Consider the following 23,089-nt stretch of genomic DNA (forward strand, 5'->3'; position numbering starts at 1 on the left):
TTTAAATCTGTTAGTGAGCACTTCTTCGCTGAGATAATCCAACCACCTGACATGTGTGGCATATCGAGACGCTGATTAGACAGCATGATTGTTGCACAGATGTGCCTTAGGCTAGTCACAATAAAGGGCCACTCTAAAATGTGCAGTTTTGTCTTGAAAAAGAGAATTATTAGGCGCTGAACTATGGATTTCACAGATATGCGGGGGGGGGGGGTCAGAAAACCAGTCACTATCTGGTGTGACCACCATTTGCCTCACGCAGTGCAACACATCTCCTTCGCATAGAGTTGATCAGGTTGTTGATTGTGGACTGTTGGTCCACTCCTCTTCAGTGGCTGTGCGAAGTTGCTGGATATTGGCAGGAACTGGAACACCCTGTCGTATACGCCGATCCAGAGCATTCCAAACATGCTCAACGGGTGACATGTCCGGCGAGTATGCAGGCCATGCAAAAACTGGGATGTTTTCAGCTTCCACGAATTGTGTACAGATCCTTGCAACATGGAGCCATGCATTATCATACTGCAACATGAGATGGTGGTGGATGAATGGCACAACAATGGGCCACAGGATCTCTTCACGGTATCTCTGTACATTCAAAATACCATCAATAAAATGCACCTGTGTTCATTGTCCGTAGCATATGCCTGCCCATACCATAAACCCACCGCTACCATGGGCAACTCTATTCACAACGCTGACATCAGCAAACCGCTCACCCGCACGACACCATACACGCCGTCTGCCATCTGCCCGGTACAGTGAAAACCAGGATTCAGCCGTGAAGAGAACACTTCTCCAAAGTGCCAGACGCCATCGAAAGTGAGCATTTGCCCACTCAAGTCGGTTACGATGATGAACTGCATTCAGGTCAACACCCCTGTGAGGACGACGAGCAAGCAGATAAGCTTCCCCAAGATTGTTTCTGACAGTTTGTGCAGAAATTCTTTGGTTATGCAAACCAATTGTTGCATCAGCTGTCTGGGTGGCTGGTTCTCAGACGATCTTGCAGTGAAGATGCCGGATGTGGAGGTCCTCGGCTGGCGTGGTTACACGTGGTCTGCAGTTGTGAGGCCGGTTGGATGTACTGCCAAATTCTCAGAAACGACTTTGGAGACGGCTTATGGTAGAGAAATTAACGTTCAACAGCTCTGGTGGATATTCCTGCAGTCAGCATGCCAATTGCAGGCTCCCTCAAAGCTTGCGACATCTGTAGCATTGTGCTGTGTGAAAAAACTGCACATTTTAGAGTGGCCTTTTGTGACCAGCCTAAGGCACACCTCTGCAATGATCCTGCTGTCTAATCAGCATCTTGATATGCCACCCCTGTCAGGTGGATGGATTATCTCAGCAAAGGAGAAGTGCTCACTAACACAGATTTAAACAAATTTATGAACAAATAGGCCTTTTGTGTACATAGAAAAAGTCTTAGAGCTTTGATTTCAACTCGTGAAAAATTGGAGCAAAAACAAGTGTGTTCATTCTATGTGGGTGTTGCCATAGAGATACGTCTGAAATGACTGATTACTGCGGTGTATATCTCTATGTTGAATAAATGTTCCGTAAACAGCCAGCTAACCAACGTTAGCTGTCAAACGTTAAGTGCACGTAAAAGAGAAGAATGAAAGCCTCACTCCAGCCAGGTTACCAAAGTTGGCAACTCCAAACTTCATTTGTATTCCATCAGAGCCAGACATGGATGAGACAAAGTTATGATCGTTGTCTTCTTAGTCTGCATGATGGTGACAATAATCCACAAAATAAATCAATTGACATGAGAAAACAGGCTGAGATTTTGGAGGAAGTTCTCAGATATTGGCATCCGTTATCGGAACCGCTTATCCTGCTCTCAGGGATGCTGAAGCCTATTCCAGCAGTCATTGGGCGGCAGGCGGGGAGACACCCTGGACAGGCCGCCAGGTCATCACAGGGCTGACACACAGACATCAATTCATACCTAGGGACAATTTAGTACGGCTGATTCACCTGACTTGCATTACTTTGAACTGTGGGAGGAAACCGGAGCCCCCACACAGACACGGGGAGAACACGCAAACAACGACCGGGGATGACCCACCAAGGTTGGCCTACCCCGGGGCTCGAACCCAGGACCTTTTTGCTGTGAGGCGACCGCGCTAACCAGTGCGCCACCTCAAATATTGGCATGAAATCCACAAATCTGCAATGCTCTTAGAAGAAAAATGAAGAGAAACTCAACATGGACCATCAGTGAGAAGGATATAGATGCTGATTCCTCCTGTAAGCATCTCATTTGTCCACCACCAGTGCCAGATACAGAGTCAATATCCTGGACACAGATTAAGCCTAGTCCTGGACTTAAAAAAAAAAAAAGACTTTTGTATGAAAAATCTTCATTTAAAATTCAGTTTAATCCAGAGCTAGGCATAATCTGTGTCTGGGAAACTGGCCCAAAAGGTTTTGTGAGATTAGTTTCCATCACATCTGAGAGTCCATCATTAATCAGTGAGGAAGAACCAAAGCCACATCCCTTGAAAAGATGTCACATTAAGGAAAGGCCTCAAAAGGAGATGGTAAAAATAATAAGAAAATAAATAGGAATAAAACTAAATAGTATAAATAAAAGCAAATATCAAACATTTACCAAAGCTTTCACCAAGAGGTTTTAAGAGATTTAAAAGCCAGAGTCTTGGTGTGTCTGAGTTCAGTAGGTAGAGTTCCATAGTGTGGGAGCTCTAACAGCAAAACCCCACCACCCATTGTGACAAACAGACCTGCGAACAACCATCAACACATCTCCTTCCCATCAAGTTGTTGATTGTGGCCCGTTGGTCCACTCTTCAATGGCTGTGCGAAATTGCTGGATATTGGCAGGAACTGGAACACGCTGTCACATATGCCAACCCAGAGCATCCAAAACATGTCCGGTGAGTATGCAGGCCATGCAAGAACTGGAACATTTCCCGCTTTCACCAATTGTGTGCAGATCCTTGCAACATGGGGCCGTGCGTTATCAAAATCAAATTTGTATAGCCCAATATCACAAGTTTGCCTGTATGCTTAACAGAAACACAAGATCCTGTCCTTAGACCCTCTCACTGAATAAGGAACAAGTCACTTAGAAAAAAATAAATTAGGAAGAAACCTCAGAGTGTAAGGATCTCTCTCCTAACAGAGACAACGTGCAATGGCTGTCGTGTTTACACAATACAACATTGAAAGAGAATAACACAATTATGGACTTCTAGAAGTTATGAAGAATATGCTGCAAAGAATGCCAAGCAGTGTCCAGACACCATCGGAACAGTCCAGGACCCAAGCCATGCAAGCAGCATCATGTTAACAAAAACTTATTCGGATTAATAAAAAGAAAATGTGATGAGGGGAATGGCAGGCAGCATCCACCATGGAGACTTGGGAGGAGAACCAACTGCACACAAGGGAGACTCACAGGACACCATTCACACACAGAAAAAGAGAAGACCTGTGAGAGAACAGAACAGTTCGCAATAGTCATAACCTATGTTCTATAATCTCAATCGGCAGATTTGTTGGTAAATTCATTGAGACAGAAAACCAACCCGCCATGCAGTACAGTTTGTGAAGCACTCAAAACGGCAACTAATTGTAAGCCAAGGCAAAAAGATGTTTTAAGTCTGGATTTAAAAGGACAGACTGATTGATGGCAGCAGGCAGGTTATACCACAAGGAAGGGGCCTGATAGGAAAAGGCTATGCCACCAGCTGACTTTTTTTTTTTTTTTTTTAATCTTTGGGTACCATCAGGAGCCCTGTATTTTGAGAGCGAAGAGCTGAAGCTGGAATGTACAGGTCAAGGAGATCAGACGGGTAAGCCCATTTAGGATTTATAAGTCAGCAGAAGCACCTTGTATTCTGATCCAACATGATAGGAAGCCAAGAATTGGTGTAATATGGTCAAATTTCCTAGATTTAGTTAGGATTCTAGCAGCAGCAGCATTCTGAACCATCTGAAGACTTTTAGTCCTAGAAAGTGGTAGACCTGAAAACAGAACATTACACTAATAAAGTCTGGATGAAACAAATGCATGTATTAGAGTCTCCGCATCAGCCCTGGAGAGAAAATACCCAATTTTAGCCATGTTACGCAAGTGAAAAAAGGCAGTCTTGGTGATTTCTTTGTGCTCAAAGGAAAGGCTGGGATCAAACGCAACACCAAAAATTTTAGCTACCACACTGAAACCAGAGTTGTCCATTGTTATAGTTACTTGATCAAATTGGTGTCTGTGTCTAGCAGGGCAAGTGACCAGCATCTCAGTTTTATAAGTTTAAGCAGAAAATTAAGTGACATCCAGTTTTTCCCAAGGTAGCCAAGCAGGCCTCCAAGTTAGTCATTATCATACTGCAACATGGTGATGGATGAATGGCACAACAGTGGGCCTCAGGATCTCGTCACGGCATCTCTGTGCGTTCAAAATGCCATTAATAAAATGCACCTGTGTTCGTTGTCCGTAGCATATGTCTGCCTACACTATAACCCCACCAACACCATGGGCCATCCTATTCACAACGTTGACATCAGCAAACCGCTCACCCACATGACGCCATACACGCAGTCTGCCATCTGCCCGGCACAGTGAAAACCAGGATTCAGCCGTGAAGAGAACACTTCTCCAAAGTGCCAGACGCCATCGAAGGTGAGCATTTGCCCACGACGAACTGCAAGTCAGGTCAAGACCCCGGTGAGGACGACGAGCACGCAGATGAGACGGGTTCTGATAGTTTTTGCAGAAATTCTTTGGTTATGCAAACCAATTGCTGCATCAACTGTCCAGATGGCTAGTCTCAGACTATCTTGCAGGCGAAGATGCCGGTGGGGAGGTCTTGAGCCAACGTGGTTACACGTGGTCTGCGGTTGGACATATTACCAAATTCTCAGAGACGGTTTATGGTAGAGAAACGAACGTGGACATTCCTCCAGTCAGCATACCAATTGTACGCTCCCTCAAAACTTGTGGCATTGTGGCCTTTTATTGTGACCAGCCTAAGGCACACCTGTCCAATAATCATGCTGTCTAATCAGCATCTTGATATGCCACACATGTCAAGTGGATGGATTATCTCGGCAAAGGAGAAGTGCTCACTAACACAGATTTAAACAAACTTGTGAACAAAATTTGAAAGAAATAGGCCTTTTGTGTACATAGAAAAAGTCTTAGATCTTTGATTTCAACTCATGAAAAATTGGAGCAAAAACAAGTGTGTTTATATTTTTGTTCAGTGTGTGTGTGTGTGTGTGTGTGTGTGTGTGTGATATACACACATACGTATATATACACACACAGATGCAGGGAAAAGGTGTTAATGCAAAAAATATTTTATTATTATAATTTTCCCCCTGCATCTGTATTGATATTCAGCTCCTCGTTAGTTGAGCACTTATAACAACACCATTGACGGTTTCGGGGGGTAAAAAACGCTATATATGGATATATATATAATTTAGGCTACATGTAAGGCAGCTCTTTGTTGTCTGGCGTCGCATACAATGGACGTCACGTTTGGGTCCTTAACTCACGGACGTCCCCACGTGAGTACCAATAGCACGATGAGTGAACTGTAAGAAGTTTCTGGCTGTGCTGAGACTTGCTGGACCTTACAAGATTCATCGTCGGTGAAAGTGTCTGAAAATTAAGGTAATAAATTATTTTATACTACGAGTTTGGGGTGCGCGTAGGCTGTCTTGTAATTATTGCCTAACGTTAGTTTGTTAATTGCCCCCAACCACCACGATTTGTTTTGACGGAACACGCTGTCTGCTTGATAACGTTTCCATGTTATCGAGGACCGATGATATCACGGCTTGGTGTATTCAGCAATCTCCTCAATACCTCCAGCTACTGCAACGTACATTTCATCCCAGTTATAGAGACAATGGCTACTTCACGCAAGAAGGTGGACAACCGGATTCGGGTTCAGATAGAGAATGGCGTGGCTCTCCAGCATCGCACCCTGTTCGTTGTGGTGGGGGATCGCGGAAGAGATCAGGTACATAGCTTGATTCTTTGTATTTGCATTAAAATGCTACTATTATTACCATCCACGTTGTTTGTGTACTTGTTATTTCAGTGAGTTAAAATAGTTGCCTCTTAGCACTGTGCACTAAGCCAGCAGTCTGTTCCCTCAGGTTGTCATCCTGCATCACATGCTGTCTAAAGCAGCTGTTAGAGCTCGACCCTCTGTGCTCTGGTGCTACAAAAAAGAACTTGGATTCAGCAGGTCAGTACAAACGGTTCACATTATCATTCATAAATTGCAGCATTCTAACAAGAAGTATGTAAGGATTTGATGTTGCACTGTCAACCTCTGCAAACAGCAATCGAAAGAAGCGCATGAGGCAACTTCAAAAGAAGATTAAAACAGGAACATTGAGCCTTAAGCAAGATGATCCATTTGAGCTCTTTGTCGCTGCAACCAATATCCGCTACTGTTACTACAATGAGACACACAAGATCCTGGGAAACACCTATGGCATGTGCATTTTACAGGTGAGCTTTACATCTGTACAACTTTTATATTCTGTCTGAAATTCAGCATCTACCTGTACAACCAACCTTGTACAACATCCGGTATCAACCTGTACAACATCAGGAAAATTAGACCTTACCTGTACTCCTGGTACAGGCTCTTGTTATATCATGCATTGACTGCTGCAACTCCTTACTAGCAGGTCTCCCTGCATGCACTTTCAAACCTCTGCAAATGATCCACAATGCAGCGGCACGTCTGGTCTTCAACCAACCTAAAGCAGTACATGTCACTCCGCTGTTCATATCCCTTCACTGGCTCCCAGTTGCTGCCCGCATCAAATTCAAAACCTTAATGCTCACTTACAAAACAGCACTAAAATCATCTTCCGCCTACCTGAACTCTCTCATTCGGGTCTACACTCAGTCCCGCTCACTACGCTCTGCCAATGAAAGGCACCTGGCACTTCCGCCACAACAGGGCCCTAAGTCACTATCCAGACTCTTCTGTTCTGTAGTTCTCTGGTGGTGGAACTAGTTACCAAATGCCATTCGATCCACTGAGTCCCTCTCCATCTTTAAGAAGAAGCTTAAGACCCAGTTCTTTCTCGAACAACTCCACACCTACTACTTTTAGCTGTTCCCGTTAGGGGTCGCCATCATCTGTTTCCATCTCTTCCTGCCCTCTGCATCTTCCTCTGTCACACCAGCCACCTGAATGTCCTCTCTCACCACATCCATAAACCTCCTCTTTGGCCTTCCTCTTTTCCTTCCCTGGCAGCTCCATATTCAGCATCCTTCTCCCAATATACCGAGCATCTCTCCTCCACATGTCCAAGCCATCCCAATCTTGCCTCTCTTGCTTTGTCTCCAAACCGTCCGACCTGAGCTGTCCCTCTAATATCTACTACTACTTTCGGCTGCTCCCGTTAGGGGTCGCCACAGCGGATCATCCGTTTCCATTTCTTCCTGTCTTCTGCGTCTTCCTCTGTCACACCAGCCACCTGCGTGTCTTCCCTCACCACATCCATAAACCTCCTCTTTGGCCTTCCTCTTCTCCTTTTCCCTGGCAGCTCCATATTCAGCATCCTTCTCCCAATATACTCAGCATCTCTCCTCCACACATGTCCAAACCTTCTCAATCTTGCCCCTCTTGCTTTGTCGCCAAACCGTCCAACCTGAGCTGTCCCTCTAATATATTCGTTCCTAATCCTGTCCTTCTTTGTCGCTCCCAATGAAAAGCTTAGCATCTTCAATTCTGCCACCTGCAGCTCCACCTCCTGTCTTCATCAGTGCCACTGTCTCCAAACCATATAACATAGCTGGTCTCACAACCATCTTGTAAACCTTCCCTTTAACTATTGCTGGGACCCTTCTGTAGCAAATCACTCCTGACACTCTTCTCTACCCTGCCTGCACTCTCTTCTTCACCTCTCTTCTGCACTCCTCGTTACTTTGAACAGTTGACCCCAAGTATTTCCTTCGTCACCTCTACTCCTTGCATCCTCACCATTCCACTGTCCTCCCCTCTCATTCATGCATATGTATTCCGTCTTGCTCCTCCACACCTACCTGATGGTAAAAAAAAAAATTCTGTGCACCCTATACATTGCCTTTGTGCACTGCCTGTTGACACCTATCTCCTATTGGACTTGAACCTAGTTTTTTTGACACTTACTTGCATTGTCGCCTCCTGACTAGATCCTTGCTTAATATTAACTGTCAGATGTACGTTGCTTTGGATAAAAGTGTCTGCTAAATGAAATTGTAAATTCATATGATTATTGTCTGGTTCTCCAATGTTTTTAAGATGTGTATTTTTGTATAGCTTGTGCTTCTTTTTTTTTTTTTGTCACCTAGGATTTTGAAGCTCTTACTCCTAATCTATTGGCTAGAACAGTTGAAACTGTTGAAGGAGGTGGTATTGTGGTAATACTGCTTAGGACAATGACTTCTCTTAAGCAGCTGTACACAATGACTATGGTAAGTCTACACCATCCACACCCTTTTCTGTAATGATTTGTGTCATCCTGTGTTGATTGGCTGTGCGGCATGCGCAACAATGGAGATTTGCTGTGGTTGGTTTTCTTCCAGGATGTACATTCTCGATATCGGACTGAGGCCCATCAAGATGTGGTGGGACGGTTTAATGAGCGGTATGTTTTCTTCAGGTTTTTGTTGACATTTGGAATATATTCCCTAATGTAAAAGGGCAAATAACACATAATACATTGTACAAATTGAATTGGTTCCTTTTTCCAGGTTTATTCTCTCTCTTGTATCCTGCAAGACGTGTGTTGTCATTGATGACCAACTAAACATCCTTCCTATCTCCAGCCACATGGCCACTATCAAGCCTGTTCCTCCAAAGACTCAGGTATGACATGCACACCTGAACTCCATAACAACTCAGGCAGAAGGCACTACTTCCTGGGTTGTTGGCTAAACCTACATTGATCGTTGACCAATTCTTTTATTTCTCTTAGGAGGATGGCCTGTCCCCACTTGAACAGGAGTTGAAGGATCTGAAGGAGTCCCTTCAGGATACTCAGCCTGTAGGTGTGTTGGTGGACTGTTGCAGGACCATGGACCAGGTTAGATTCTCCTCAATTACTTTACACCACCACCTTACATATGTATTTTCAACACATTGTGGACAATCAGATAAACTGCTACATACACTAAGTGCCCCAGCAGAGTAAGCTTAAATTCTTAAATCTTAGTTTAAGCAACAGCAAAGATTGCAGAGGTAAGGGCCGATTATGTGAAAAGTCAGTTATTACTTGATATTTATCTACCTGTTTTTGAGAAAGGAATTTGAGATGTTTGAGTTGTCCTCCAGGCCAAAGCGGTGCTTAAGTTCATTGAGGCCATCTCAGAGAAGACCTTGAGGAGCACAGTGGCTCTGACTGCCGCCCGTGGACGAGGCAAATCGGCAGCATTGGGTCTAGCTATAGCTGGAGCCATAGCCTTTGGGTAAAGATTAGGTTTAACATATCAGAATAAATACAAGTGCTTCAAATTCTTCTACTGAATGACCTCTCCCTCCTGGTAATAAAGGCTCTAATTCTTCACAGCTACTCCAATATCTTCGTAACCTCGCCAAGTCCAGATAACCTTCAAACCATGTTTGAATTTATCTTCAAAGGCTTTGATGCCCTACAATATCAGGTAGGCTGCCTGCACATTGTGTATGTATGTTTGTCTGTTATTTTATGTCATTAGCATGTATTAACTTATATCTCTTATCTATTTGTAGGAGCACCTAGACTATGAAATAGTCCAGTCATTGAATCCAGAGTTCAATAAAGCAGTGGTGCGAGTGAACATCTTCAAAGAGCATCGACAGACCATTCAGGTATATGGCCTAGGCAGACTCAAGTCACACTTTGCCTACCCCAAGCATGACAACACAGATAGTACACAGGACACAGCACATATAACTGCACACACAGTATACTTTTACACAACACGTTGTTCAAATACAGAAATTATACTCTATCTTCACCCTGAACGAAGAAGTGTAAAGTGTGGGGGCATGGAGTGGTAAGGGGTGGAGTGATCTGGGTCATTGGTTATTGTAAGCGTTCTCCATGTCATAACTTTGGTGATGTGATCTGGCAAACTGGCAAGAGTGAGAACAATAATCTTTGAGGGAACTATCTAATAAACATTTGTATAATCTCTCACTTGATGAACCCCACCCAACAGTACATCCACCCAGCGGATGCAGTAAAACTAGGGCAGGCTGAGCTGTTGGTCATTGATGAGGCTGCAGCCATCCCTCTTCCTCTGGTCAAGAGCCTATTGGGACCTTATCTTGTCTTCATGGCCTCCACTATCAATGGGTTAGCAGTATCTTTGTCAACAAATGCTATGGTTTTAGTGCACCAATGTACAGTAATACTATTGATATTTCAGGAAAATGCTATATTTCATACTGTTGACTCCGTCTTCTCTCCACATTTTCAGGTATGAGGGCACTGGACGTTCTCTGTCACTTAAACTGATTCAGCAGTTGAGACAGCAGAGTGCAGACAGTCAACAAAGCTTGTCAGCAGAGAACAGGAACACCAGCACAGCTCGGCTAGCAGCAGGTAGTAATCCTAGTCTTCAACCACCCATGTGGTGGTTTATGATTTACAGTCAGTGGTTCATGGTAGTTTCATGTGCATGTGCACATATTGTATAGTACATCAGATTCATTTATATTTATCTTTTCACCCTATACAGCTCGTTCTCTCCATGAGATTTCACTGCTGGAGTCCATTCGCTATGCCCCAGGAGACCCTGTAGAGAAGTGGCTGAATGAGTTGCTGTGTCTTGACTGTCTGAACATTCCCAGGCTGGTTTCTGGCTGTCCCCTCCCTCAGACTTGTGACTTGTATCCTTTATTTTCTGTGTGGAACATGAGGTTGTAGCACAGACAGTACTTTAGTCTTTTAGTGTGCTGTTGTGGGTTATTACATTGTTGCCCTGAACCTCAACTGCAGATATTATGTGAACAGAGACACGCTCTTCTGTTACCACAAGGCATCTGAGGCCTTCCTCCAGAGACTGATGGCCCTTTATGTGGCATCACACTACAAAGTGAGATATTTTATCTGCAGACCCAACCATCACGAATTCCTCAGGAATAACCGTGTCCTACAGACGACATAGCCTTCTCTGACTGCATTCCCTGATGCTTTCTCTGCTTCTAGAATTCCCCCAATGACCTCCAGATGTTGTCCGATGCCCCAGCCCATCACCTTTTCTGCCTTCTGCCTCCTGTCCCACCCACACAGAATTCTCTACCAGAGGTCCTGGCTGTGGTGCAGGTAAGACTAGAGTGCCTTCTATGATTTGGGACAGAAATCCTCTTATATACAATCCTTTCATTATGAATAGCTAAACATGCATGGGCATGCCTTGGCATGTAGAACAACCAGGGCAGTAATGCATGATGCAGAGTCTTGAAAATGGAGGAGAGCAGAGATAAACAAAAATAAGAGGCAGGAGCCATGTCCGAAGTTCGAGACCATTTCCAACTAAAATGTAAAGAAAAAGTAGTGGTCTGCAGGCATTGCAAAACTGAACTTGCGTACTACAGCAGCACAATGTCCAGAAAGCATCCTGCCGGCAAATTTTGCCTTTCTGTACACGTAAGGTCACCTTACAAGGACAACACAAAACCATGGGCCAGAAATAAAAATACACATCATAAAGAGGGAGAGGTTTATCCATGGTTTTACAACAGGGGGTAAGGAGGTACCACCATTCATTCAAACACAAGGCAAATGAAGGCAAAGCCTGTCTGGTTAAGTAAAACTTGACTGTGAAGTGTTGATTCTCAGTGCAATTGGCAGTACAAGCAATCCTTTCACATTACAGGGGGTCATTTGAGTCACTGTTAATATTGAAAATATTGCTTATTGCAGCTTTAACTTTAATGGCAGCATCTCCCCAAATAGGTGTAAAACTAGTGACATCCTGTCACTTTTTTCAACTAAATTCTGCAATAGCCACACACCCACTTGTATCCCACAAAGCCAAAGATGGCAGGGTTCAAGCCCCCAGGGCACCTATGTGCACTTGTCTGTATCTGATCTACAACCACATGTAAATGTCCCAAATCGGAATAGAAAAATATTTTTCTTCTTTGTTTTTTGCGGTGGGGTGTGTCTTCACAAATGTTCTTGAGGAACAAGGACTCAGTGTCATTGATGCAAAGCAGCACTCTTAACATGGTATCCTGGGTGCTGTGCATGTGGTCAGCCTGCTAAATGTGAGGGAGTTACATGCCCGGTCCATGAGGTGATTTGCACCTGGTATGAATGTTGCCCTTGTATGTTTCTGTGTGTTTATTATGGCTGCTTTGATTCCTCAGGTGTGCTTAGAGGGGGAAATATCTCGCCAGTCCATTCTCAACAGTCTTTCCAGAGGAAAGAAGGCCTCTGGTGACCTTATCCCCTGGACTGTGTCAGAGCAGGTAAACAGGACGGAGTGGGTTTAATATGCTGTGACAGTCTAAGGAGAACATTATAACCTCTAACTGCTTTACTATGCTCTGCTAAAATAATTACAAACAATTAATAAACCTTTGTAAAGGAAGTGCCCTTTTTCAAAATCTAAGCACCTGCAGTAGCATTGATCACACAAAGAAGACCATATTAATAACATCAGTATCTGTTATTCTTACAATACCAAAGCAACTCATACTATGTATATAAGGAGTGTCCATGTATCAAACATTAAATGAAAAATAAGGCGTCACAACATTTTGAGGAAATGAAAGTAAATGGTGCGCAAACAAAATATTGAGATTTTGGTTTCATACCATCCTTTGTCTAACTTTTTATTTGTATTAGTGTTATGACACTCTTGATTAACAATTACCACATGATTAAAAAATGTTGTGTTTTTGATTAATGATGAAAAAAGACAGACCTTGGTAGTGGGCTCGTTTTGAACCCCAAAACTTTGTGTGTTTGTGTGTACATGTACGTGTGCATGTGCGTGTAAATACTCACAACGGCTCATTTAATGAATTTCTCCTATCCTCCACCTTACCCTCTGTAGTTCCAAGATCCAGAGTTTGGCAGCCTCTCTGGAGGCAGAGTGGTGAGGATTGCTGTCAACCCGGACTATCAGAGGGTAGGCATAGTAAACCTCTTCATGAAGATAATCTCACTTAACGACTCAATTTGTTAATCCAGGCTCTCATAAATGGGTGTAAACCTGTTTTACAGATGGGCTATGGCTCCAGGGCTCTTAAGCTGCTGCAGATGTACTATGAAGGCAAATTCCCCACCATGCATGAGAACATGCAGTCAACCAACAGTGAGATCATGACTGTTGGTAGTGAGGTAACTGAGAAAAGAATCTTGCAGTGAACAAAATCTGTCAAAATCACAAGGTTTTGGTTCGTTTCATACATCCAAAAAAAAAAAAAAAAATTTTTGGGAACACCAAGTAAAGCTACAAAGTTGAATTCTTTATTCGTTCAAACAAATCAATAAAGCCAGCACAAAAAGCATAGCACTGCCCGATGTACTTGACTACTCTCATCCTCTTGTTTTCATTGGTTTTCTAGGCTGTCAGTCTTCTGGAGGAGGTTGTCACTCCAAGAAAGGAACTACCTCCTTTATTGCTTAAACTGAGTGAGAGGACAGCAGAGAGGCTAGACTATCTAGGGGTCTCCTTTGGCCTTACCTCTCAGCTGCTTAAGTGAGTGTCCTTGCATGGCAAATGTTAGAAGATATTAGCAGATTGTTTCAGTGTCACCAGTGTTGGTTTCTGACCCAACATGACAGGTTCTGGAAGAAAGCAGGTTATACCCCAGTCTACTTGAGACAAACTCCTGTAAGTAAGAGAGAAAAAAAACCCTCTCCTCTCTGAGTGACAGTCTGTCATGGTTCATGTTTTTTTAAAATTTAGTTTGTCATTAGCATATGGTGTGTGTGTGTGTGTGTGTGTGCGTGCGTGCGTGCGTGCGCATCTAGAATGATCTGACCGGGGAGCACTCGTGCGTGATGCTCAAGGCCCTAAATACAGATGAGGGCTCAGAGCAGGGCCAGTGGCTGTCTGCCTTCTGGAAAGGTGAGCTTCCACTGCTGTCACATAACTCCTCCCATATTGCTTAGAGATAACACATCTGCCTAATTCGTCGTGTGTGTGTGTGCCCGTTATATCCCTCCTGAACATTGATTGTTTCTGTAAATGTTTCCACAGATTTCCGCCGGCGTTTCCTTTCTCTGCTGTCCTACCAGTTCAGCAGCTTCAACCCCAGCCTGGCACTCAACATCTTGCAGAACAGGAACACAAAGGAGGAGACAAACGGTAAGACTCCCTTATTACCCACTGTAAAAAAAAGTGTTGGTATACTTTCGGTGGAAATGCCTTTCATCTGGTTTGTATGTCACAATTAATCAGTCTGTCAATCAAACTTTATTTTTAGAACACATCTCACACATTGAAATGAATGTGCTTTACATTAAACAATAGTGCACAGATAAGAATGATTAAAAAGAAGACCGTAAATAAGCAAAATAAAATGTAAAAAAAAAGAGAATTGAACCCTAATAAAATAGTGTGAAAAAGATGAGATGGAATGACATGATTCAAAATAGAATTGATTAAATTTAAACAGATCCCATCATTAACAGCAGATTAAGAGCTAATAAATAAAAGTAGAAGAGTTTACCTGAGGTGAAAGGACAACTAAAAAGATGTGCTTTGAGTAAACACTTAACAGCCACTTCAACAAAGGCGTTTCTCAGTTCAAATGGGAGAGTTTTGAAGAGTTGTAGGACCAGATATACAAAACGCTGCTCACTGTGTGTCTTCGTGTCCTTGGAATAGTTGGAAGGATCTGTGGCTTGGCTCTACTGAAAACATAGTTATGCAGCATATACTCTATGTAGACCGGAGAAAGAACGTCAAAAATTTGTAAATGAAAGAATATTTGATGATAAGACAACATTCATCCCAATTTGGTATGTCCATTTACCTGTTTTCCTACTATCCCACCATTGCACAACTCCTATAGCTAATGGAGAGAGCTGGGGGTTACATGGTCCAAATTGTCATAAGGAAGGTGCAGGAAGCACTACCCTTGTCCTCCCCCCACCCTTTGAAGTGGATGCGTCCATCCATGTGATGTCAGAGGTCAAGTGGGAAATAATCAAATCAAGAGAGATCGAGTGGAACCTAAAAGTTGTTATAATTGACAATAAAGCTAGCCTGAAATGGATAAATGTCCCAAAAAGCTACAAGGTGGAGCGGAAAAGGTCACATTTCTCCTCTCAGATCCACCACAGCGGTACAGGCACCCACCTCCTGCAGCATTTGGGCACCTGGGTGTTACTTGGTTGCACCACCCTAGTGACCCAAGAAGATGCATTTGTATGACAAAAGAAATGTCACATATCTGCTTCTGCACTGTGCAGCCTTGCTGGCTAAACTAGTGATATTTTTGCATGTTATTTGTGAACTATCATCTGCAGTTTGTTCACTACGTCACATGATTTGGTGCACTGTCTTGATATGAAGTTTACCGATTTTACTCCCCAGTGCAAACATCTGATGTTAAAGCAACAACGGCAAGCGCTGAAAATATGCAAGCATTTGTAGGGATGATGGCTTTTAACTGAAGTTGATTTCTTGATCATTTTTGTTTCCGTGGAAAGTATCCTGACAGACCTTACCTGACTTAACTTGATTGACCCCCACAGCCCTCAGCACCACCGCACTATCAGTCCATTTCAGCCCCTATGACCTGAAACGTCTGGAGTTGTATTCAAGGAGTATGGTGGACTACCACCTCATCATGGACCTGATCCCAGCCCTGGCTCGTCTGTTCATGCTCAATCAGCTGGGCGAAGTTTCCCTGTCGGCAGCACAATGTGTAAGTTTCCATTTGCTCCAGGTCTGTTTTTAAATTGTTAATCTCTGGGTTCCTCAATGTTGACAGGTCTCTGTCCTTGCCTCAGGCGTTATTGTTGGGGATTGGGCTGCAGCACAAGTCAGTGGAACAGTTGGAGAAGGAAATTGATCTTCCTAGTTCACAACTCTTGGGCCTCTTCAACCGCCTCATACGTAAATTTGTACAGGTCAGTTAAAATCGAGTCTTTGAAATTGATCTTTTGGTTAACATGATAAAATTGGTGGTAAAGTTTATATACAGTGGCTTCAGAAAATATTCAGACCCCTTCACTTTTTGCACAGTTTGTGTTGTAGATTTAATTTCAAATGGATAAATTTGCCATTTTTGCCCATCAATCAACACTCAATAACCCATGACAAAGTGAAAACATGTTTTTAGAAATTCTTTGCAAATTTATTAAAAATGAAAAACTGAAAACTCTCATTTACATAAGTATTCAGACCCTTTGCTGTGGCACTCCAAATTGTGGTGAGATGCATCCTGTTTGCTTTAATTATCCTTGATGTGTCTGATTAGATTCAATTTGTCACAGGTGGACATCTGTGACAAATTGAATTGAGTGGACATAGTTTAGAAAGCCACACATCTGTGTAAATAAGGTCCCACAAGTTACAGTGTGTCAGGCCATAAACCAAGCCATTAAGTCCAAGGAATTCTCTGTAGACCTCCGCGATAAAATTGTGGTGAGGCAAAGATCAGGGCAAGGCTATAAAACCATTTCTTAAGCTTTGAGTGTTCACAGGGTGCAGTGGCCTCAATAATTGTGAAATGGAAGAAGTTGGGAACCACCAGGACTCTTCCTAGAGTTGGTCATCTGGCCAAACTGAGTAACCGAGCAAGAACGGCCTTGGTGAGCGAGGTGACCAAGAACCCAGCAGTCACTCTAACAGCTTTGGAAGTCCTCTGCAGAGATAGGAGAACCTGCTGGAAGGGCGACCATCTCGGCAGCACTCAATCAATCAGGCCTTTATGGTAGATTGGATAGACAGAAGCCACTCTTGTGTTAAATGAACATGACAGCTGGCTTGGAGTTTACCAAGAACATGAAGAAAAAGATTCTGGTGTGGCCAGACAAAAATTGAACTCTTTGTCAGAACTCCAAGCACTATGTCTGGCGAACACCAGGCAGTGCTCATCACCTGGCTAATACCAACCCTGCGGTCAAGAATGGTGGTGGCAGCATCATGCTATGGGGGTGCTTCTCAGAGACAGGGAGTCTGATCAAAATTTAGGGAAGGATGAATGCAGCCAAATAGAGAGAGGCCCTTGAAGAAAACCTGCTCCAGAGTACACTTGAAGGTTAATCTTTCAGCACAACAGTGATCTGAAGCGTACAGCTAAGACAAGGCTGGAATGGCTTCGGGAGACAAGCCTGACTGTGCTTGAGTGGCCCAGCCAAAGTCCAGACTTAAACTTTATAGAACATCCATGGAGAGACCTGAAGAGGGCAGTTCACAGATACTTCCCATCCAATCTGATGGAGCTTGAGAGGATCTGCTAGGAAAAATGGGATTAACTGCCCAAATCCAGGAGTGCAAAGCTTGTAGAGACTTCCCCAAGAAGACTTGAAGCTGTACTTGCTGCCAAAGGGGCTTCTACAAAGTACTGAATTAAGGGTCTGAATACTTATATAAATTAGATTTCAGTTTTTGATTTTTAATTTGCAAAAATTTCAAAAAACATGCTTTGACTTTGTTATTGTGGGTTATTGAGTGTAGATTGATGGACAAAAATGACAATTTTATCCATTTAAAATTAAATCTACAAGTGTGCTAAAAGTGAAGGGGTCTGAATATTTTCTGTGTGTGTTATACAGTTTACAAAAGCATAATCACGTATTTGGATTTTATGTACTTCTACAACTGCTGCCCTTCGTACCCTAGGTCTTTACTGGTATCCAAGAAAAAGCCATTGAAGCAGAGATGGTGGCCTCTAAAGAGATTGCCATGGAGCCGACAGTCCCTAGCCTAAATGATGATCTGGTATATGATTTCTCATTACTTCCAGGGTTGTTTTATTTTGTAATAAATAATTTTTGGCCTTTGTTTGATACATTGAACATTGTTTTAAATATGTAATCTCATCTCCCCTTCTCAATCAGAATGAGGCTGCTAAGGAGTTTGAAGAGAAGCGCAAGCAGGATTTAGAAAAAGTCAAGGAGATGGACCTTGAAGAGTAAGTAAAGGGTAGGGAACGTGTCCTCACTTAATGACTTTGAATTTATATTACCTTGAAGTGATAGGCCAACATTAACTGTTGTACAACGATTTTATTTATTTTTAACAGGTACAAGATTCATGGAAATGATGCTGAATGGGTTCAGGCATTGAATAAAGCAGGGAACACGGCTGTTGTCAGTATTAAGAGGTAAAGAGAGATCCAGAATGTCTGTAAATGCTCCATAGTTCTGTAAAAATGTGATTGTAAAGCTGTCCTTCTCACGCAGTGACAAGAAGAGGAAATTGGATGGGGAAAACCACACCGCAGATCTAGGAGTTCCACAGAAGGGCAAACTCAAAAAGGACATGCAACAGGGCAGGTTTAAAAAGAACAAGGACAAGAAAAGCAAATTTAGACGACCATGATCTTAAGCAATCACCACTGCAGTAATGAGACTGATTATACAGCAGTGGCAGTTTGGCCTGCCCGTTTAAGGAGTCTGAGCATCTCTCAGAATCAGAAATACTTTATTCATCCCCAATGGTAAGTTGTATCCCATTACAGACACACATTCTAGCAAGAAAAACCAACAAGAAAATAGAAACAACAAAAACAGAGAGAAATAGAAGATAAAATAAGAAACAGAAACAAGAACAAAATATATAAAACATATGTGCACCATGCTCCAGCATACAACACTTTACCTACACTGCAGCACGAAACAAACGGCACAAACAAACACCCAACAGGGTAAAATAAGTCGAAGGGCCTGTCTAATGACTATTGACTCAGTGTCTGACACTCTGAGGGAGGAGTTGTTGTAAAGTTTGATGGCCACAGGCAGGAATTACCTCTTGTGGCACTCTGTAGTGCCTTTCAGCAGAATGAGTCTTATCAGTAAAAGTACTCCTGTGCCCGACCCGCATGTCATGAAGTGGGTGGGAGACATTGTCCATGATGGCACATAACTTCAACAGCATCCTCCTCTCAGAAACCGCTGCCAGAGTCCAGCTCTACCCCCACGATGTCACCGGCCTTGCGGATCAGTTTATTGAGCCTGTTTGCATCTGCTACCCTCAACCTGTTGCCCCAACACACAACAGCAAACAGGAGAGCACTGGCCACCAGACTCGTACCACGTCTTAAGCATTGTCTGGCAGATGTTGAAGGACCTCAGCCTCCTCAAAAGTTAGAGATGGCTCTGTCCCTTCTTGTAGAGGGCATCAGTGTTTAGTCCAGTCCAGTTTGTTGTCTATATACACCTGGGGTACTACAAGGAATGAATGGACTTGACTGTAAGAAGGAATCACCAGAGGGACTGTATATGCATCTTTTTTTATGTCTTCACATTACATGCAACATGTTGGTTGTTGACTCCCGATTCTTGTATTTTATATAAATTATTCAAAGCATGTACAAAGTTGGGAGTAGTCTTTGTGTTGCTTAAAATGTTTCAGAAGAAACCGTACTTTTCAGTTATAAATTTTCCCCAATGAGAAATTTATTATAAAATGTATGTAATTGGCTTTGTGCCCCAATTAACGTTATTGGCACACGTGAGGTCTTAATTCGTTCCACTTCTGCTTCAGCTGCTGTTTGAGGGTCTCCGGTGCAAAGGTACAGTCTATAGCCTCCTGAGAAAGTTTCCATATGGCTTCATGACTGAGACCAAATGTGGAAGCTGCCAGCTGATATTCATGAGACAAGTCTGTACAGAAGACTCCCTTATCATCAGTCTGTAACACAAAGGTTAAATGTTGAGTTGTACAAAGCTGAATTAAAAAAAAAATTTTGTTAACCCTTAAGAGAATACTGATGTACAGGACAATTGCACTGACATGAGACTTACACAAATAACACTTGGGTGTCCCAAATGGTACCAGTACTGGAAGTGGTGTTTGGAATAACATGGCACTGTTTGACCCACAACGTTAGATGTTAAACACAGTTCTGCAAGAAAAAGATGACTTGGAAATCAAGGAACAGGTTAAACAGGCTAACATTTTTGGTGCCAACAGAGGTGTGTACCATTTTCGTTCTACTCCTACCCAGTGGGATGTTGTTTTTCACCACTTTGTCAACAAGAATTTGAGAGCCTCCCACTTCAGGATGCAAAAAGGTTCCATGACCGATCCTATCTGGCGGAAGGTTCAACAACAACTCTGATTCCTCCAGCTGAGATGGGACCTGAAACATTAATTACAATATTTTTGCAACCTACAATTGCGTAGGCACAGCTAATGTAAAAATATTATGATCATACTTCAGAGAGGTGCAGCGCCAGCTTCAGTCCCCCATTTTTGGCCTTCTCCAGGGCAGGAAATAGATCTCTCCCATGTCCCACCTTGAAACAAAAACTCAGTTAATACATGGTGGATAGCAACGTGATCCAATTACGGCCCCCCAAAATGACTTGCCAACCTCAATAATTCCTCAAAAAGTTTATAATTTCCAAAAGTAGTGTTTTGAAAGCATGGATTTATACACATCTTGCCTTTACATTGCTTTCAAGCCAAAGAAGTGTTTTGTTCCAATTGCCTAACTAACCGTTGGATCACCACTTAGATCCACACCAACCACCAAACCATCAGTGGTGAGCATGAACTCCTCAGCCAGCTTCACAGTCTCAATGGCAACTTCTGTCCCATTCCTGCGATCTACAGCCACAAGGAACCTTGAAAACATTTGGCAGTTTTAAATATAATTTCACAGTGTTCATATCAGAAGTCGCTACGAAATTATACTTTCCATTTACCTGACATCAATGTCCACTCCCTCGTTTTTACACTGTTGGATGGCTTCAAGGATTGTTTCAACATACTTCGTTTTTGTCAGTCCTAATAGTTACAAATAAGTTTTAATTGTGATAAACTTCAAAGATGGAGTTACATCATGGCTCAAAATTAAGATTCATTTTGCAGTGTCTTGCCTGTGTTTTTCTCCTCTCTTGGTGTACTTCTCAGTTCCAAATACCTGACACCGTCATCTGCAAACTCCCTTATAACATCCTTAGCCACCTAGAAGTAAAACAGGGGCGCCTATCGTTATGTGCCAAACATCGACAGAAAAAGAGATAAGAAGCGGCACGTTCCAGCTTTTGTAGACTTTCGTAATGCTTACCATCAAAATATCCTCCTCCGTATCAACCAGCTGATGAATAACCTTGAACACCTGAAAACACCTGCAGAGATGCACGACGAGTTGTAACTGCTTTGTTCGCATGGTTACGCAAGGGGAAAGGAGGCAAACAACACACCTTTGCTCCAAATGGCACAGCTGCCCGCGTAGTTAATTAACATTAACCGAATGAAAGGTGCAAATACGTACTCGTCTAACGTCCTCCTCTGGTCGTTTCGAATAGCAGTCATACTGCGTTCAATACCGAGGTGTTTCTTGCGGGCAATGAGCTTTTCCATAGTTTGGAAGCTGACAGATCCATTGAGATGGGCATGAAGCTCCTACAGAAAATCCGAATTTTGCTGACATTAATTTAAATACAACCTCGATACTCTTGACATTACTACGACTTTTTTCTTCTTCTTCTCTCCGTCGATTTGCCAACTTACCACTTTTGGCAGCTCCCGATAAAACTTATCAACATCGTTGTCCATTTTTAACGAAATCAAAGCATTTAGTCAACCTCTCAGGCCGCGAGTGACACACGTATTGTCAACTTTGTTTTCGGTGGGATTTCCCACAACACTGCCATGTGCGCCAAGGCAATAAATCCCTCTTAAAAATGGGTTGTTCAACAACAGTTCCGCTAGCAAACTTTCCTGTGTCAAAGACAAGGCTAACTACAACAAACTCCTTTGGAAAGGGGATTTAGACGTCTATTAACGTCCATTAACAGCAAAAGATGTAAATATTTATGCTCTTGCTTTTAATTAATTACACTTTTAATTACACCGTGGTTTTATTTCTTGCCTTATTTTGTTTTTGTTTTTTGTTGGGTTTTTTTTGTTGCTTAGGTCTGTGCTTTATTTTTAACTTATTGTAAACTACTAATAAGACACGTTAGTCCCTAGCTAACGGGTCTGGCCCTTTAGCCGAGCGATTAGTGACGACGCCTTGTGGTGCAGTACTTCCCGTATCGAATCCCGCACCGGGCAATAGCCCGTTAGCTAGGGACTAACATGTCTTATTAGTAGTTTACAATCGTCACCCTCCCCGGAAGCGCGCCCTCACGCTTTGTTATTCCCGCGCTCCGAAGACACTTCTGAGGATCTGCACACTTCCGGATCCCACCGCTGCCACCAATGTAACCGGTTATTTTCTTGCCCGGTGCGGGATTCGATACGGGGTGTACTGCACCACAAGGCGACATCACTAACCGCTCGGCTAAAGGGTCAGACCCGTTAGCTAGGGGCTAACGTGTCTTATTAGTAGTTTACATTATTTTATCTGTATTTTTGCTGAGTTTTACGGTTTCTCTTGTATTTAATGTGAAGCACTTTGAGCTGCATTTTTGTATGAAAGCTGCTATACAAATAAAGTTTAATATTGTAAGGATCACGGCTGAACAGGCTCGGTAGCCCTTAGCTAACGGGTCGGACCCTTTAGTCGACTGGTTGTAGCAATTCCGGGGACAACAACAGGAACTGCCGCAGCGCGAACCCGTATTTCCCGCACTGCGAGATATATTGCTAACCGCTCCACTAAAGGGTCCAATCCATTAGCTAACGTGTCTACTTATCCATGCACGTTACACTACCATCCCTCCTCTTTCGGGAAGCGCGTATCCCACTTCTGACACCGATGTAGCAAACTCGGGGGGGGGGGGACAACTGCAGGAACCGCCGCAGCCGGGACGCGAACCCGTGGCTCCCGCACCACGGGAGACATCACTAACCGCTCGACTAACGGGTTAGTCAAGGGCTACCGAGCCTATTCCTTCGTGATCGTTACAATATTATTATTATTATAATACGTGGCATAGAAATGTATTATTTGCAAGCCTGATATGCAAGCCTGATACCTTGAACAGTAGAAATTAATTGGCCACCAGTTGTAGACAA

At 43.1% G+C, this 23,089-nt stretch overlaps 2 protein-coding genes across 2 annotated transcripts; one reads left to right on the plus strand and one right to left on the minus strand.

Annotated features, from left to right (window-relative positions):
- The first annotated feature begins 5,554 nt into the window (after positions 1–5,554).
- nat10 (N-acetyltransferase 10) lies at positions 5,555–18,504 on the plus strand. Its single transcript, XM_056281253.1, has 29 exons — positions 5,555–5,653; positions 5,881–6,005; positions 6,145–6,236; positions 6,334–6,505; positions 8,345–8,467; positions 8,579–8,640; positions 8,747–8,861; positions 8,971–9,078; positions 9,327–9,460; positions 9,562–9,655; positions 9,744–9,842; positions 10,196–10,332; positions 10,457–10,581; positions 10,718–10,868; positions 10,978–11,074; positions 11,188–11,304; positions 12,354–12,455; positions 13,046–13,120; positions 13,216–13,332; positions 13,560–13,693; positions 13,780–13,828; positions 13,969–14,065; positions 14,198–14,305; positions 15,700–15,872; positions 15,958–16,077; positions 17,795–17,893; positions 18,013–18,086; positions 18,198–18,278; positions 18,358–18,504. The coding sequence occupies exons 2-29, from the start codon at positions 5,892–5,894 to the stop codon at positions 18,494–18,496; spliced, it is 3,108 nt and encodes a 1,035-aa protein (XP_056137228.1). The 5' UTR covers positions 5,555–5,653; positions 5,881–5,891; the 3' UTR covers positions 18,497–18,504.
- Positions 18,505–18,518: 14 nt separating this feature from the next.
- On the minus strand, positions 18,519–21,786 carry adal (adenosine deaminase-like). The gene is made up of 10 exons (XM_056281252.1): positions 21,638–21,786; positions 21,399–21,529; positions 21,192–21,252; positions 21,001–21,088; positions 20,827–20,908; positions 20,619–20,745; positions 20,335–20,415; positions 20,120–20,258; positions 19,921–20,021; positions 18,519–19,807 (listed from the first exon to the last, which is right to left on the minus strand). The coding sequence occupies exons 1-10, from the start codon at positions 21,680–21,682 to the stop codon at positions 19,616–19,618; spliced, it is 1,047 nt and encodes a 348-aa protein (XP_056137227.1). The 5' UTR covers positions 21,683–21,786; the 3' UTR covers positions 18,519–19,615.
- Positions 21,787–23,089: the final 1,303 nt, after the last annotated feature.

This window comes from Lampris incognitus, chromosome 6 (genome assembly GCF_029633865.1).
Source record: "Lampris incognitus isolate fLamInc1 chromosome 6, fLamInc1.hap2, whole genome shotgun sequence".
In the NCBI taxonomy this organism is placed as follows: domain Eukaryota; kingdom Metazoa; phylum Chordata; class Actinopteri; order Lampriformes; family Lampridae; genus Lampris; species Lampris incognitus.